The 18573-nt window shown below is 51.1% G+C and overlaps 1 protein-coding gene across 2 annotated transcripts in view; it reads right to left on the reverse strand.

Moving 5' to 3' along the window:
• Positions 1 to 18573, reverse strand: part of Col26a1 (collagen type XXVI alpha 1 chain) — a 120230-nt gene that overhangs the window by 65168 nt on the left and 36489 nt on the right. The window contains exon 3 of one of the 2 annotated variants that reach the window (XM_040731510.1): positions 7229 to 7332. In XM_040731510.1, the coding sequence (XP_040587444.1) occupies positions 7229 to 7332 (104 nt within the window). The remainder of the gene's footprint in view (positions 1 to 7228; positions 7333 to 18573) is intronic. The other variant, XM_040731511.1, reaches the window with a different exon arrangement.

The raw sequence follows: 18573 nt of genomic DNA on the forward strand, positions 1-18573 counted from the left end.
GATCCATCAGTGGAACAGTTGGTTGGGTGAAGGCTGTCCTCATTTCCGTTGCACCATGTCCTCTCAGAGGACACGTGACCAACGATGACTTCAGACACCAGAACCTCACGGCACCGTGACTGGCCACACCCACCCGCACATGACCACTTTGAGGCCCCAGCCAGCAGGTTCAGATCTGCCTGTCATTCAGCCACACGCATCACCTGAGGGAGCAAAGCTCACAGCCTGATGACCAGAGAAAGAGCCCCTATGTGAGACCTCATCAGAGGCCAGAACCACGACGTCACTGTTAGACACCAGGGCTTCCTTGATCTTTTGACTGAGAGCTAATGCTCACCCGGCAATCTTTTAAAATTGTGGTTTTGTTTTGTTTTTTTTTTAATGTGATATGCACTGCGTGTCTACAATAGTTTTATGTGTACTGTGTGTGTGTGTGTGTGTGTGTGTGTGTGTATACTGTGTGTGTAGATGCCTAGAGAGGCCAGAAGATGGCGCCAGACCCCTGGAAATAGAGTTACAGACAGTTGTGAGCCCGCATATGGATGCTAGCAGTCAGACCCAGGTCCTCTGCAAGAGTAGCAGTGCTCCTAAAGGCTGAGCCCTCTCTTCAGCCCCTGTTCCTATATTTATATTTATTTACTGTGCTTGGAGATGCGTGTACATCAGGGCACATATATGAAGGTCAGAGAACAACTCTAGGAACTCTCTCCTTCCAGTACGTAGGTTCCAAGGATGGACCTCGGGCCACCAGACTTGACAGCAGGCACCTTTACCCACCGAGCCACCCTGTTCACCATATTTACTGCATACATACGCATATACAGCACACAGTGTGTGTTCATATGTACATGCGTGTGTGTGAAGGCCAGAAGTCTGCACTGAGCATCTTCCCCAGTCACTCTCCTCAGTCTCCCCACCCTGCTCAATCGGGCCTGCTCTTTTTGTTTGGTTTTGGTTTTGGTTTTGCTTGGGTTCTGAGGATTGAACCCGAGCCCTTGTGCTTGCGAGGCAAGCTCCTTACCTGCTGACTGATTTTTTTTTCCAGCCCAGCATTATTTTTTTGTTTGTATCTTTTTAAATTAAGCAGCATCTTTTCTGAAGATTTTGTTTTCGTTCTATGTGTGTGAGTGCTCTGCCCGCGTGTATTTAAGTGCACCACATGCATGGAGTGCCCGAGGGAGCCAGAAGAGAGGGTCCTGAATTCCCTGGAACTTGAGTTACAGATGGCGGCACGCCACCATGGAGGTGCTGGGAACTGAACCCAGGCCGTCTGCAAGAGCGGCCAGTGCTGCTATCCACTGAGCCATCTTGCCATCCCCCAAACTAACATTTTCTATTTTCTGTGGCTTGTGTAGCTCTGCTGTCCTGGGGGAGAGTGGAAACAGGACAGAGCTGGAGACAGACTGCCTCCCAGGACTGGCTAAGTCCGAAGGGTAAAACAACTCTGAGAAGGACCGAGCTCCTGGGCAAATCATCACTCTCTTCAGTCTCTCACAGAACCAGGTTCCAGGCCCCTAGAGTCCAAAACACTGCCAACAACACACAAAACTGCCCTGCCTTGTATTTCCTGCAAAAGTCCACAAACACCTCTGGCCCAGGGTTTCTCTTCAGCCATATCACAAAGAACTAGTGTTTCCTGCACGGCTGTCTGAGAAGGCATGACAGTGTCCCTCCCCTCTGGAGCTGTGAGCAGTAAACTCTTCTCCTAAAGGAATTCAACTCTCTGTGTTGGCACTCAGTCATACCCAGAGATCAAAATCCTAATGATGTAAATGAGACAGAAGATAAGGCAGGGGCTGGCCTCATGGGTTGGAAAAGACTCTGGAGGGCCAGAGCCTGAGTCAGGGAAGGTAGGACACACTCACAAAAAGCAGAGAGCCAAAGATGAGGAAGTACAAATGGTGATGGGGAGTCCATGCCCCTCACTGGGGAATTCTAGGCAGGTGCTCTACCACTGAACCACACCCCAGCCCCTCACTGGGGGATTCTAGGTAGGGGCTCTACCACTGAGCCACGCCCCAGCCCCTCACTGGGGGATTCTAGGCAGGTGCTCTACCACTGATCCACACCCCAGCCCCTCACTGGGGGATTCTAGGCAGGGGCTCTACCACTGATCCACACCCCAGCCCCTCACTGGGGGATTCTAGGCAGGTGCTCTACCTCTGAGCCACACCCATAGCTCTGAAGATTCCTCTCTTGATGGTACAAAACTAGACGGAAAAGAGAGATGGATATTTTTCCTCTATCGGGGAAAAGCCTGTGGCTTTGGAGGCTGTCCTAGAACTTGCTCTGTATATCAGACTGGCCTCGAACTCACAGAGATCCACCTGCCTCTGCTTCCCGAGTGCTGGAATTAAAGAAGTATGGCAATATCCAGGAAATAGGGTCCTGTGGAAATAAGTAGAAGCCAGAGGGCCCAGCCTGGAGTTTTGAGGATTCCCACCCACCAGTCTCTATCCCTGGTGACTTTTGTAGCTTTTCAGACATACATGCGGTCAGGCTCTTTCCCAGCGCTGGACCCTCCCCTCAGTTTCCCAGGTGCATCCTGCAACCCTGCGTCTGGGAGCGCCCAAGCTTTCCCCGTCATCATGGTGACACATGCGTCCACAATGTGCTGGAACCCCCTCTGTCTGCCATACATTTTAAATAAACAGCCATACTTGCTCAGGCCCCGCTTTAACGGCAGCCGTGGAAGACAAGCCGTAAAGACCTCCTCAGATTCCCTGGGAACCGTTTCCCTGAAACACTGAGCTCAGCCCCCTCCCAGGAGAATTCCTTCTGGCTTTGAACCCTCTGCCATTCAAAATATAAACAGGCTCATACCCAGAGTGTACTGCAGGGTGAAAGGGCAACCCAATTTGGACCCAAATCAATCAGCTCATGCCTGAATGCACTAGCTAAGCCCCTCTGCCCCAGGCTTCCCTAGCCCCTAACAGGACCCTAGGGATTCGTTTCCTGTCTGTCCTAGATTTATTTCCAGCTGGAAACAAAGAACGGAGAAAGAGAACAATTCCCTTTACTTGTCACAAATCCCTCGGATACTCGATTAGTTACTTTTCTGGTTGCCGGGACCAAATCCCTGACAGCAAGCTCTTAGGGACAGCAGGGGTCTATTCGGTCATGGGTTCCAAGAGGTACAGTCCATAGGAAGAGAAGCAGGAGAGGAAGGCACAATGGGGACAGGAGCCTCCTGGGTGGTGGGAATGCCCTCCTCCTCCCATCTTAGAGGAACAGGAAGTGGAGAGCAGACAGGAAGTGACCTGTAAAATCGTTGCATCGCACTCTCTCCGAGCCAAACAACCGCCTTCTTCACGTAAGCAGTTGAGCTCGCTTGCACAAGGTCATCGCAGCGGGACCGTTGACGGCTGACCTTGGACATGGAACAATATGGTGGGGAGGGCCACTGGGTCCTCTTCTGGGTATCCAGCCACTTCCCCCAGACATTTGTTTCCAGTTCTGCCCTAATTTCCTGTGGCCATGGGAGTCTCAGGGAGGGGCTTTGGCATATAGGCCAGGGAGCCACCATCCATGCTGGGCACAGACCCTCCAGTAAAACTGCTGTGGGGTTACCCCGCAGTCCAAGCTCTGACCTCTCTGTCATCCATGATCTCTAAGTAGACAAACTCGCTGGCTCCCCAGGATTAGCCTTGGTGACACGGAACTTTACTTTGCTATGGGGACCTTATGAGGAGGTTGGGGGCAGGTGGGGGTAGATGCTGCTTAGTCTCCTCATTAAGGAGAAAAAAACTGCAACAAACCTCGAAGTCCGCCCCCCAAGCCCCCCCAACCCCCCCCCAGTGATGCAGCTTCCTTCATGGCGTCTTCACATCCTAAAGGCCCCGTGCTCTCCAAACACAGTCCGGCCAGCTGGGAACCCTGTGATCCTGTCTGGCGCTCTCCAAACACAGTCCCGCCAGCTGGGAGCCGTGCGATCCTGTCCAGCGCTCTCCAAACACAGTCCCGCCAGCTGGGAACCCTGTGATCCTGTCTGGCGCTCTCCAAACACAGTCCCGCCAGCTGGGAGCCGTGCGATCCTGTGGGAGACCCTTCTCGTTCACACTACAACAAGCACCTAGCGTGAGATCGATCTGGCTTCGGAGCTGCTAGGAGCGGAGCAGTGCCACCGTGGATGCTGCTGAAACCCGCCCAGGCCTCGGTTGCCATGGCTTTGGATGGGATTTCCCTGGACCTTCAAAATCCCAGGCAGCAAAAATCGCCGGGTGCCAGCCCTGGATTGCACACTCATTAGCTAAGTGGCCTGACGAACTTGCTCTTGCCTCAGAGCTTCGTTTCCATAGCCCTACAATGGCAGTGTGCAGCGCTAGGCTGAAGCCCTTTCCAAAGTGTAGCATAGCCAAGGTGAGCAACACGTGACTAGCTGGAGGGACACCTGTTGGCAGGACATGGGACTCAATTTATTTTAATTTATGTATACATACATATATGTGCATATTATATACACATATGCACGTGTGTATGCATTATTATAAATATACATATATTTTAAAGGCAAGTATATTTTTGTATACGTGTGTGTGTGTGTGTGTGTGTGTGTGTGTGTGTGTGTGGTGCGTGTGTTGAGCGAGTGCTCAAAGAGGCCAGAGGGCAGCAGATATCCTGGAGCTGCAGTTACAGACAGCTGAGAGCCAACCTTGGGTGCTGGGAACCTGACTCCAGTCCTCTGCAAGAACAGAAATTGCCCTTAACTGCAGAACCATCCCTCCAGCCTTTATGAAACCACTCTTAAATCAGACCTAGAGGAGAAAGACGAGAACCACATTCATGGCCAGAGCTGCCTCTGCTTTGGCAGAAATCAACATCCGGTCTAGCAGGCGTCAGAAGCTCTAAAACTGTCTTTTAGGGCCGGGGCTACGGCTCGGGCTGCAAAGTGCATGCTGTGCATACATGAGGACCCGTGTTGGATCCCCAGCACCCATGTAAAAGCCGTGTGCAGCAATGTGCCTGAAAGCCCATCACTGAAGAGGCAAAGACGGGGCTCGCTGGGCAGCAAGTCTAATAGGATCAGTGAGCTCCAGGTTCAGTGGCAGACCCCAGCTCAGAAGACAAGACACTCTAGACTGAGCCCATCAAGACCCCATCCTAGAGGAGGGAGGGACTCAGGAGGCTCCACTCCTCCCTAAAGATATGTAGGCATTTTCTTCAGAGTTGTAGCCTCTGGTGAGTTGTCCATGCCTCTGTAAGTACCCCCTACCCTGCTCTTGTAGGCAACCTCATATGAACTCATTGGTTCCCAAAACAAATAAATGCAAAAAGGCTGGGGGCGTGTAGGCTTCAAAAAAAAACAAGTGAAGAGGGTTGGAGAGAAGGCTCAGCGGGTAACAGCACTGACTGCTTTTGCAGAGGACCCAAGTTCAAATCCTAGAACCCACATGTCAGCTTACATGGCAAGATCTGACGACGTCCTTTTCTGGCCTCTGTAGACACCAAATATGTAAACAATGCACAGACATAAATTCAAGCCAAACACTCATACACATAAAATAAAAATCTAAAAATGTTTTAAGGTTCGTAAAACCAAAAAAAAATGTTTTAAGGTAGAGAGCGGTGCCCAGGGCCCTCTTATGACCTCAATACTCACACACATCAATGTACCTCATATACATATGTATACAGAAACCGGGGGAGAGAAATAACAAAATAACCATTTATGCTTTAAGTATATGGGATATTTATTTCATTTTTAAAAGATGTTTACAGGAATGCTAGGCAAAAATTGGAAATGACTTGTGTCTTTTAATAGGAATTTAATTATAAGTGTTGTGTATAGTGTTACAGAGGCCATCTGCCCACCAGAGGCAGGTCCTTGAAAGTCACTGAATGATTAATGCACAAAATGTCTCCAGTGTTGTTGCCAATTTTTGGTTCTATTTTGATTTTTTTCTTTTTTGCCAAAGGGAGACTCGAGACTACTACGGAAGATGTCATTCTAGGCATTTCTACACTTCAACACTGAGCATAAATAGGTGCTTTTTGACTTATAATAGAACAGTGCCCAAATACACTCGTCATAAATTTAAAATGTCAGAAATGCATTTGAGGGCCTGGAGGGGAATCACACGACAAAGCCTTGACCTGAGTACCACTAAGCTGGGTGTGCTGGTTGCACTGGTAATCTCCACACTGAAGAACTGGAGGCAGGAGAATCCCTGTGGCTCACTGCCCAAACAACCAGCCTACCTTAACCAGTGAGCCCCACACCCCAGTGAGAAACCTTGTCTCAAAGTAATGAGGTAGACGGCTCCAGTGTCTGACCTTCACATATGCACACAGCCATGTGTACCTACACAGATATATGTATATATTCTTCTGTGCATAGGATATATAATTATAGATAATACTTGCTATAAATAATATATAATATGTATATTCTTTATGCACATTATATATATAATATATTTCTAGCCCCATGTGTTGCGGGATATTTGTACACTGTGAGAATGTACTGCTGTGATTGCTGTAATAAAAGCTGAACAGCCAGGCAGGAGGTATAGGCGGGACTTCTGGGCAGAGAGGAAACTCTGGGAAGAAGAGGGCGGAGTCACCAGCCAGAAGCAGAGAAAGCGTGATGGGCAGTATGGAGAGATGAAGTAACGTTCCACACCACAGAAATAGGAAATAAATGGGTTAATTTAAAGGTATAAGAGCTCGTAGGACAAGCCTAAGCTAAAGCTGAGCTTTCACAATAAGTCTCTGTGTTGTTATTTGGGAGCTGGTGGCATAACGAAAGAGTCGTTACACCCATGGGCACCAAAGCCAGGCTGTGCTAGCCCCCAGGGCACTGGGAAGGAAGGACTGTGCCTGGCCCAGCTATCCACCCTTCCTCTGACACGGAGGGAGCCAGGCACGGCTTGGCACCCTGGCGTCCGCCTGACTGTACTCCAATTAAACTTTATCTGTATTTGTCTGGCCACAAGCAGCTAGTAGTACTCGCCCCAGTTCTGAATGTGTCGGAGCCAGAAGAGGAAATGGGCCATAGCTCATGAGGCTCCCCCAATCCCCATCCAACCGAGGTAAACAGGAACCCAAGTCGGGGTCCTCAAACATGGCAGGCCGCTTCACCCAGGGCACGGGGCTAAGGATCGTTAGGAGAATAAGGAATCACATTCTCAAAGTCCATAGCAGGGGGAGCATTTGGCACAGAGCGGTGGGTCAGGAGGAAACATCCATAGCCCCTGCAGCCTAGGCGACTGGGGCCATCCCTACTTACCCTCTTCACAGTTGCTGCCGGTAAATCCCGGGCAACACCTCCACTCCAGCGCAGTCACCGTGCGGTAGGACACCCGGTAGGTCGGTCTGATGAGAGTCCTGTAACTAACACAAGGACGAGGTCAGGGGGGCGCGCACCGCCGCCCAACCCCCTCGGATTGGCTGGCTCTGTGGTTCCAGACAAATCACCAGCCCTGGAAACCCAGGCAGTGTTCAGAGACTCTTCCAGACTGGTCTGGCTTCTCAAGCCCCTCACTAGAGGATGCCAGGAAGGTGGTCTAACACTTGAGACATGCCCTGCCCCCCCACCGGAATCTCACTGGGAGATTCTAGGCAGGTGCTCTACCATTGAGCCACACCCCAGCCCCTCATTGGGGGATTCTATGCAGTACTGTACCACTAAGCCACACTCCTAACCCCTTACTGGGGAATTCTAGGCAGGTGCCCTACCACTGAGCCACACCCCTAACTCCTCACTGGGGAATTCTAGACAAGTGCTCTACCACTGAGCCACACACCCCAGCCCCTCACTGGGGGATTCTAGGCAGGTGCTCTACCCCTGAGCCACACCCCAGCCCCTCACTGGAGGATTCTAGGCAGGTGCTCTACCACTGAGACATGCCCTCCAGCACTGGGGGATTCCAGGCAGGCATTCTCCCATTAAACACCTTTAGCCCTGTCTTTAAGACAGGGTCTTACTAAGTTTCCTAGGATAGCCTTGAACATACCCTCTATCTTCCCAGGTAGGCCTTGAAAGTGCACTCTTCTGGCTTCTGCCCCTGAGTATCTGGTCTGCTCACTGTACTGGCTGGTTTTGTATGTCAACTTGACACAAGCTAGAGTCATAGAGGAAGAAGCCTCAGTTGAGAAAATGACTTGATGAGATCCAGCTGTAAGGCATTTTCTCATTTAGTGATCAATGGGGAATGGCCCAGTCCATTGTAGGTGGTGTCATCCTGGGCTGTTGGTCCTGGGTTCTATAAGAAAGCAGGCTGAGCCAGCCAGTGAGCAGCTGCCCTCCATGGCCTCCGCATCAGCCCCTGCCTCCAGGGTCCAGGCCTGGCTGAGTTCCTGTTCTGACTTCCTCTGATGATGGACTGTGGTCTGGAAGGGTAAGGTAAATAAACCCCTCCCTCCCCAACTTGCTTTGGTCACGGTGTGTCGTGGCAGCAACAGAAACCCTGACTAAGAGGTCATCCGGGCACGCAGCACAGAACCCACTCACCCCTTCTTTCTCCAGCACACCCAGCTGTTGTTGAGTAAGTGATATTGGCATTGTACTGTGATAGGAACAGGTGCTTGCCCTCAGCAAATACGTTGCAGTTAAAACTCGGACAGCCACAGTAGACAGTTAAACTACTAGACACACCGAGAAGGTTAAAAACAGGGCCGAAGGGATAACTTGGTAAAGTGCTTGCCTTGTACATACAAGACGTGAGTTTGATCTTCATTAAAAAGCCAGGCGTGGTCACACGCACTCGGTGGAGTCAGGAGAATTCCTGGGGCTTGCTGGCCAACCAGTCTACCCAAATCGGTGAGTTCCAGACTGAGTCTCAAAAAGTAAGGTTGAGGGGCTGGTGTAAATAGGTGTAAAGATAGGTAAATAGGAATTTTCTGCCAAGGTTGATGACCTGAATTTAATCCCCTAGACTCACACTGGAAAAGGGAACAAGTCATAGTCCTGCTTCATGTGCACGCATGCACATCCACATGCACACTCACATGCATGCACACCCACATACACACTCACAAGCATGCATACCCACATACACACTCACATGCATGTACACCCACATACACACTCACATGCATGCACACCTGCATACACACTCACATGCATGCATACCCACATACACACTCACATGCATGCACACCAACATACACACTCACATGCATGCATACCCACATACACACTCACATGCATGTACACCCACATACACACTCACATGCATGCACACCCACATACACACTCACATGCATGCACACCCACATACACACTCACATGCATGCATACAAGCATATACACTCACATGCATGCACACAAGCATACACACTCACATGCATGCACACCTGCATACACACTCACATGCATGCATACCAACATACACACTCACATGCATGCACACCAACATACACACTCACGTGCATGCACACCCACATACACACTCACATGCATGTACACCCACATACACACTCACATGCATGCACACCCACATACACACTCACATGCATGCACACCCACATACATACTCACATGCATGCACACCCACATACACACTCACATGCATGCACACCCACATACACACTCACATGCATGCACACCCACATACATACTCACATGCATGCACACCCACATACACACTCACATGCATACACACCCGCATACACACTCACATGCATACACACCCGCATACACACTCAAAAACACACACACACAGTTAAAAATGAAATCCAGTCCAGTATTCTGATGCACACCTGTGATCCCATCACCTGGGGAGGCTGAGGCTGGAGGGTCTCACGTCTAAGGCTAGCCTAGGCTACTCATAGTGGAACTCTGCCTCAAAAAAACACAAACAAACAAACAAAAACACCTGTAGGACCAAACATCACAAGCCCAGCTTCACGTGTGTCTCTTCAACTCTCTACCCAAACATGGCTGCACTAACCAATCCCCTTTCAGGGAAGACTGCATGACTTCACAAACATTTAAATCCACTGACATGGGGGTGACTCAGTTGGCAAATGAAGAAATGGCAAATTAATTGGTAGCAGCGCCTGGAGCTACCCTGTTGACAGGAAAACACACAAATCACAGCAGTTTCTAAAAATTGGATTTCAGAAATAGAGCCCTGCTTGTGGGAATTCCTGAACGTCCCCTCCAAGTCGCGTTTCAAAAGCACTCCAGTGTTCAGCTACAAGCCCCTGCTTTTCTCGGGGTGGGGAAGCTCCCTCTACACACGGCGTCACAAACTGTCCCTCCCTCTCCCAGCCTCTGCGCCCCTCAGAGCTACTCCAGTCCACATCTTCAGGGACGATGCTGGTCAGGATCCCAGTGCAGGGCTGGAGAGACGGCTTAGCAGGGGTGCTCGCCGTCCAAGCTTGCGGACCTGAGTTAAAAAAAAACCCAGCACTCAGTGTAAAAATGTGGAGGTATGCACTTGTAATCCCAGATTGGGGTAGGCAGAGACTGGAGGACTCCCGAGGTTACTGACCAGCCATTCTAGCCTACTTTCAAGTTCCAAGCCAGTGAGAGACCCTGTCTCAGAATAGGCAGTCGGGGCTGGAGAGACACACCTCAGTGATTAAGAGTACCTGTTGCTGTAAAACAAGCTATTTAAAATTAAAATAAAAAATGATAAAAAAGAGTACCTGTTGCTCCCAGCACTTGGGAGGCAGAGGCAGGTGGATCTCTGTGAGTTCGAGGCCGGGCTGGACCGACAGCCTCCAAAACAATACAAAGAAACCATGTCTTGTAAAACCAAAAAAAAAAAAAAAGAGTACCTGTTGCTCTTCCAAGTTCAGTTCCCAGCACCCAGCTCACAACCATAACTCCAGTTCCAGGGGATCAGGCTCCCTCTGCTGAACTCTGGAGCAGCACACGTATGGTGTGCATATACACGCACAAGCAAAACACATATACATAAAATAAATACATCTTTTAAAATTCTTTTGAGGGGCTGGAGAATGCCCCAGTGATTAAAAATATGTGCTGCTCTTCCAGAAGACTCGAGTTTGATTCCCAGCACCCACATGGGGCAACTCACAGCTACCCGTAACTCCAACTCAGGGGACCCAATGCCTCTGGCCTGTGCAAGCACCCGCATTCATGTGCACATACCCATACTCAGAGACACGTTACATACTTGACCGAAAACAATTTTTAAAGGTCTTTGTTTCTAAAAATGAAATAAAAATTCTAAATTTAAAATTTAAAAATTCTTTTAAATTTGTGTTTGGTTTTTCGAGACAGGGTTTCTCTGTAGCTTTTGGAGACTGTCCTGGAACTCACTCTGTAGACCAGGCTGGTCTTGAACTCACAGAGACCTGCCTGCCTCTGCATTCACCACCAACACCCGGCCTCTTTAATTGTTTTTCAAAGTGGACAGCATCCAAGCGCCTTTGCACGTGCACACAAAAATAATTATTATCATGATACAGAACATTTAAAATACTTTATTTTTATTGTGCAGAGGGGACTGTGCACATGCCACAGCGTACACGTAGTGATCACAGGACAACTGTCAGGGGTTAGCTTTCCCCTTCCATTGTGTGGTTCCCAAGAACCAAACTCGGGTCCTGAGGCCTGGCAGCAAGCGCCTCTACCCACTGAGTCCTCTCACTGGCCCTAATACAGTAAATTGAGAGCCAGTAACAGCCAGTGGAACACTGTGGCAGGCGGTTTATATGTGCTCCTGTGGAACACTGCAAGAGGCAGAGACCATTACCGTTCCAAGCTTGCATGCGAAGAAACTGGGGCAGGAAAATGTTAAGAAACTTTCCCAGCGGCGATGCTGCAAGTCCGCGGCACTGTGAACTGAGCCCTTCCAGGACCCAATTATTCTATCCAGGCTATCTGGTGCCAGGGAGCACTTTTCCTTCCAGAAGCTGCCCGAGGCTTCTGCTCTCAGGCCCCCGGAATTCGGGGGGAGAGTACAGCCCCCCCCCCTCTGGTCCTTATTCTCAGGGCCAAGCTGCTGACTGGTGGCACTCAGGCGTCCAGAACTCTGTAAAGCTCCTAGGGGACCGCAATGGCAGGCATATGTTCCACCAGTTGGTGGCGCTGTTTCACCAGCCTGGCCGACCAAGGCTCAGTTTGATGGACAGTTTTGTCTCCTGGATATCCAAAAGGCCTCATGGATTTGTGAGCCATTTGCCTATGTAAGGTGGAACCTGAGGATGCTCCACACCACTATGTCAAACCTGCTACCCCTGGCATTGCACACGAAGGTTCCCCTCCCTATATATCTTTCTTCCTCTTCCCAAAGACAGTGAAACTCGATGGTCTTCTCCTCTGTGACTGCCTCTGTCCCTGGGCAGAGTTGAGAAGCCTCGCCCCCACCTACACATCTCCTGAGAGACTTGGTTATACGTCATTCCTACACTCAGCAAACAATGGCCAACAGCCTGCTTTGTGCAAGCAATTGGACTGTTAGTGACATGGTACCAGGCATGGTGGTGCACACCTTTAACCTCGGTACTCAGTGGGCAGAAGCAATAGATCTCTGTGAGGTCACGGCCAGTGTGGTCTACACAGTAAGTTGTAGGTCAACCAGGGCTATACAGTAGGACTCCGGCTGCCCTGGTTACGGTTTCTGTTGCTGTGATGAAACACCATGACCAGAAGCAAGTTGAGGAGGACAGGGTTTGTTTGGTTCACACTTCCACATCGTGCTGTGGTGAGAAGGAGGTCAGGACAGGAGCTCAGGTGGGGCAGGAACCTGGAGGCAGGAGCTGATGCAGAGGCCATGCTCCCCATGGATTTCTCAGACTGCTTTCCTATAGAACCCAAGACCACCAGCCCAGGGATGGCATCACCCGCTGTGGACTAGACCTTCCCCCATCAACCACTAACTAAGAAAACACTCCACAAGGGCTGGAGAGACGGCTCAGAGGTTAAGAGCACTGACTGCTCTTCCAGGGGTCCTGAGTTCAATTCCCAGCAACCACATGGTGGCTCACAACCGTCTGTAATGAGATATGGTGCCCTCTTCTGGCCTGCAGGCACCCATGCAGGCAGAACATTGTAGTAAATAAACAAATCCTTTTTAAAAAGGAAGAAAAGAAAATGCTCTACAGGCTCGCCTACAGCCCTGTCTTATGGAGACATTTCTTAATTGGGATTCCCTCCTCTTAGATGACTTTAGCTTGTGTTAAGTTCGCATAAAACCATACAGCACACTGGCCAAAGGGCAGACGGTGACACACAGGACAGACGGTGACACACAGGACAGACGGTGACACACAGGACAGAAGGTGACACAGGACAGAAGGTGACACAGGACAGAAGGTGACACACGGGACAGAAGGTGACACAGGACAGAAGGTGACACAGGACAGAAGGTGACACAGGACAGAAGGTGACACACAGGACAGAAGGTGACACAGGACAGAAGGTGACACACAGGACAGAAGGTGACACACAGGACAGAAGGTGACACACAGGACAGAAGGTGACACAGGACAGAAGGTGACACAGGACAGAAGGTGACACACAGGACAGAAGGTGACACAGGACAGAAGGTGACACACAGGACAGAAGGTGACACAGGACAGAAGGTGACACAGGACAGAAGGTGACACACAGGACAGAAGGTGACACACAGGACAGAAGGTGACACAGGACAGACGGTGACACAGGACAAAAGGTGACACACAGGACAGAAGGTGACACACGGGACAGAAGGTGACACATGGGACAGAAGGTGACACAGGACAGAAGGTGACACAGGACAGACGGTGACACAGGACAGGCACAGAAGAGTGAGAAGCCAACAGATGGGTGTGGTGAAGGGAAACGCTGCCTTTCTCCAGCATTGTCTGTGTGTGCACACCACAGCATTGTGTGTGAGTGTGTGTGTGCACACCACAGCATTGTGTGTGAGTGTGTGTGCACACCACAGCATTGTGAGTGTGTGTGCACACCACAGCATTGTGTGTGAGTGTGTGTGTGCACACCACAGCATTGTGTGTGAGTGTGTGTGCACACCACAGCATTGTGTGTGAGTGTGTGTGCACACCACAGCATTGTGTGTGAGTGTGTGTGTGCACACCACAGCATTGTGTGTGAGTGTGTGTGCACACCACAGCATTGTGTGTGAGTGTGTGTGTGCACACCACAGCATTGTGTGTGAGTGTGTGTGCACACCACAGCATTGTGTGTGAGTGTGTGCACACCACAGCATTGTGTGTGAGTGTGTGTGTGCACACCACAGCATTGTGTGTGAGTGTGTGTGCACACCACAGCATTGTGTGTGAGTGTGTGTACACACCACAGCATTGTGTGTGAGTGTGTGTGCACACCACAGCATTGTGTGTGAGTGTGTGTGTCCACACCACAGCATTGTGTGTGAGTGTGTGTGTGCACACCACAGCATTGTGTGTGAGTGTGTGTGTGCACACCACAGCATTGTGTGTGAGTGTGTGTGCACACCACAGCATTGTGTGTGAGTGTGTGTGCACACCACAGCATTGTGTATGAGTGTGTGTGCACACCACAGCATTGTGTGTGAGTGTGTGTGTGCACACCACAGCATTGTGTGTGAGTGTGTGTGTGCACACCACAGCATTGTGTGTGAGTGTGTGTGTGCACACCACAGCATTGTGTGTGAGTGTGTGTGCACACCACAGCATTGTGTGTGAGTGTGTGTGTGCACACCACAGCATTGTGTGTGAGTGTGTGTGCACACCACAGCATTGTGTGTGAGTGTGTGTGTGCACACCACAGCATTGTGTGTGAGTGTGTGTGCACACCACAGCATTGTGTGTGAGTGTGTGTGTGCACACCACAGCATTGTGTGTGAGTGTGTGTGTGCACACCACAGCATTGTGTGTGAGTGTGTGCGCACACCACAGCATTGTGTGTGAGTGTGTGTGCACACCACAGCATGTGTGTGAGTGTGTGTGTGCACACCACAGCATTGTGTGTGAGTGTGTGTGTGCACACCACAGCATGTGTGTGAGTGTGTGTGTACACACCACAGCATTGTGTGTGAGTGTGTGTGCACACCACAGCATTGTGTGTGTGTGCACACCACAGCATGTGTGTGAGTGTGTGTGCATACCACAGCATTGTGTGTGAGTGTGTGTGTGCACACCACAGCATTGTGTGTGAGTGTGTGTGTGCACACCACAGCATGTGTGTGAGTGTGTGTGCACACCACAGCATTGTGTGTGAGTGTGTGTGTGCACACCACAGCATTGTGTGTGAGTGTGTGTGTGCACACCACAGCATTGTGTGTGAGTGTGTGTGCACACCACAGCATTGTGTGTGAGTGTGTGTGCACACCACAGCATTGTGTGTGAGTGTGTGTGCACACCACAGCATTGTGTGTGAGTGTGTGTGTGCACCCCACAGCATGTGTGTGAGTGTGTGTGTGTGTGAGAGACAGACAGACAGACAGACAGAGGACACTTGTGGGAGTTAGTTCTCTCCTTCTACCGTGATCACAGAGCAGTCTCGGGTCCTCGGCTTGCAGCAAGTGCTCCCCCTGTGAGGGACTCACCTTAGCACGTGCCCTCTGAGACACCTCCGCCTGAGGCCAGGGGCTGCTAACCGAGAGCCAGGGACCCAGCAGGGACAGATGGCCTCACTTTCCAGAGGAGGATGAGGCCGGACTCCAAGTAGCCTAGGTTTGACAGACTCAAGGGGAATTGCTGGGGCCTGATGCTGTCAGCATAGTTCAGGGTCAGTCAGAGATCCCGTCTCAAGGGAATATGGAGGAAGCGATAGGAGAGGACACTTAACATTCTCCTCACCTCCACACTGGACCTGGACCCCATGCAGTCAGAGAGGCCTTGCCCTCTGCAGCAGCCCCCAAGCCTGCAGAGACCCTCTGAGGTGGTTACTAATGGTTGTCAGCTTTACAGGGTCTAGAGTCACTGTGGAGACAAACTTTTGTTTTGGTTTGGTGTTTTACAGTCAGGGTTTCTCAGTGTAGCTTTTTGGAGGCTATCCTGGAACTCACTCTGTAGACCAGGCTGGCCTCGAACTCACAGAGATCCGCCTGCCTCTGCCTCCCGAGTGCTGGGATTAAAGGCGTGCACCACCACCGCCCAGCTTGGTACATCTTCTTTATTGATGACCGATTGGCGTAGGAGGTTCAACTCACTGTGGGCGGGGCCACCCTGGGCTGGTGTCCTGGGTGCTGTAAGAAAGCTGGCTGGGCAAGGCATGGTGAGCCAGCCAGGAAACATCGCTCCGCCACGGTCTCAACATCAGTTCCCGCCTCCAGGTTCCTGCCTCAAGTTCCTACGTTGACTTGTGGACAGTGGATTACAAATGGAACGATGAAGCAAGTCCTTTCTTCCCCAGGTTGACTTTTGTCTTGGTGTTTTCTCACAGAAACAGAAACCCTAAGGGTACACAGATCCTCCAAAGGAAGCGTCAACATCACAAGAATGTGGCATGAAGGCAGCCCTGAGGGGTCTTGCTACAGACCCACAATTATGCAGTGACCATCTTGGGAGGCTGCAGACATGCCCAAGTGTCCCCAAAGGCAGGTTGCATTAAAAGAGATTAGAAGGGCTGGGAAGATGGTTCAGTCAATAAAAGTGCCTGCTGCCAAACTTGACAACCTGAGTTCGATCCTCAGGACCTGCCTAGTGGAAGGAGAGACCTGATGCCTGAAAATTGTCCTCTGACCTCCACATGTGCCATGCATGTACACACACACACACACACACACACACTTGTAAAGAGAGATTTGAAGAAGGTATTCCCATCAGAGATAGGATACCCAATCACTTAAGATAGCTGAGCAGAGGCCATAACCCTCTGTCCTTCAAAGGAGAGCTCCCTACAGTAACATGAGGTCTCTTAGTGGGATCCTGGGTACTACCGTGATCCAGAAGTCACTGGCTCAACCGTAATTCCCCATCCAGAAGAACCTGACATCCCTCACTCCCTGGGCGTGTCATCCTTCCAGGCCCCCTGGCTTGCCTAGCCTCTGCTTCTTGACCAGAGACCACAATGAAGAGAAAAAGGCTCTGTTGTCTCAGCTCTTGAGAAACAGGCAAGAGGACCGTGAGTTTGAGACCATCCTGGGCCACCTAGTGAGTAGGCAGGCTTCATCTCAAATAACGATGGAGTCAGGCGGAGGCTGGAGAGAGAGCTCAGTGGCTAAAGCGCTTGGAAGGGCTAGGGTCAGAACCTGATAAGGCTGGTCATGGGCCAGCAAGATGGCTCAGTGAATGAAGGGCTTGCCCACAAGCCTGGAGACCTGAGTTCAATTCCTGGAGCCCATGTAAGTGTGGAAGGAGACAACTGGCTCATAAATGACCTGCACACACACACACACACACACACACACACACATGCACACACTCACACATGCATGCGCACACACTCGCACACACACACACTCTCGCGCACACACACGCACACACACACATGCACACACACACACACACACACACCAAGAAAAGCGGAAAACACAGCAGACCTGCAGACAGCCTCTTCCGTTGTAGCTCAGGTCCAACAGAGGTGGGAGGCATGGCCCAGACACGGGGCCTCTGAGCTTCCACTCCACAGTCAGGATGAGGAAGAGGAAGACAAAGGGGAGGAGGGGGCAAGAAAGAAGAGGAAGAGTGGGAAGGGGGAGAGGAGGAGGGACAGGAAGGAAAGACCACATCTTAAAGTATTTAAGTCGGAACTCCATTTAGCCTGGCAGGCGTCTGCCCCCTGAGCAGCAGGCAGCCCCACCAGAGCAGGGGGCCAGCCAGCAGGGGGTCGTCTGGCAGAGGAGGCAGATGACGCCCTAGAGAGTTCCTACAAAGCCCTCCATCCGCACATCTGGAAAAGGTTGGCTGGAATGCCATCAAAGACCTCAGAGGGGCTAAGGAGTCTGCCAAGGGCAGAGGAGGCCTGGTGAGCGCAGTTACCCACCCCTCGGTCCCTATGCGACTCCCTCCTCCTGGCCCACCAGGCTCCCGAACCCCACCACTGCCAATGGTTGACTGAGGGACCGGGCGGGGCACCCAAGGGTGGCATCCATAACGAATCTGACGCTCCCTGCAAGGGACAGACACAAGGCAACTCTCCGCTGCAGAGCAAGACAAGAGACCCCACTGGGAAACTGAGGCACTCAGCAAGGGAGCCCAGATGGCCCTTCCTGTCTCCAGGTCCTTCTTTAGGACTGTGGCAAAGCACCAGGCCTGTACGGCTGTGCTGAACCAGGGTCACAGTTCAAGGTACAGCCCATCAGGAGAGATCGGCAGTGGGGCACATGGCGTCCGGAAGGCGTGATGGAAGCTGGTGCTCAGTTCACTTATCTGTTTTAAACTCTCCCTCCCTCCCTCCCTCCCCCCCTCTCTCTGTGTGTGTGTGTGTGTGTGCAGGTATCACACGCATGTGCGTGTGTGGAGGCCAGAGGTCAACCATCCCCCGTGGCTTTGTTTGGAGACATGTTTTTCACTGCCTGAGGCTTGCCAGTTCGGCCAGGCTGGCTACAGGTTAGCTGACCAGTGAGCCTCAGGAATCCATCCACCCACCCATCCCCTCCCAGAGCTGGTGTCCACTTGTAACCCTGCTCGTAATCTGGGTTCCGGGGCTTGAACTCATGTCCTTTAACTTTCGAGGCAAGCACTTTACGGACTAAACCACATCCCATAGCAAAATCTCAGATTCTT

The sequence above is a fragment of the Mesocricetus auratus genome, unplaced genomic scaffold (assembly GCF_017639785.1).
Source record: "Mesocricetus auratus isolate SY011 unplaced genomic scaffold, BCM_Maur_2.0 Super-Scaffold_100025, whole genome shotgun sequence".
Lineage (NCBI taxonomy): Eukaryota > Metazoa > Chordata > Mammalia > Rodentia > Cricetidae > Mesocricetus > Mesocricetus auratus.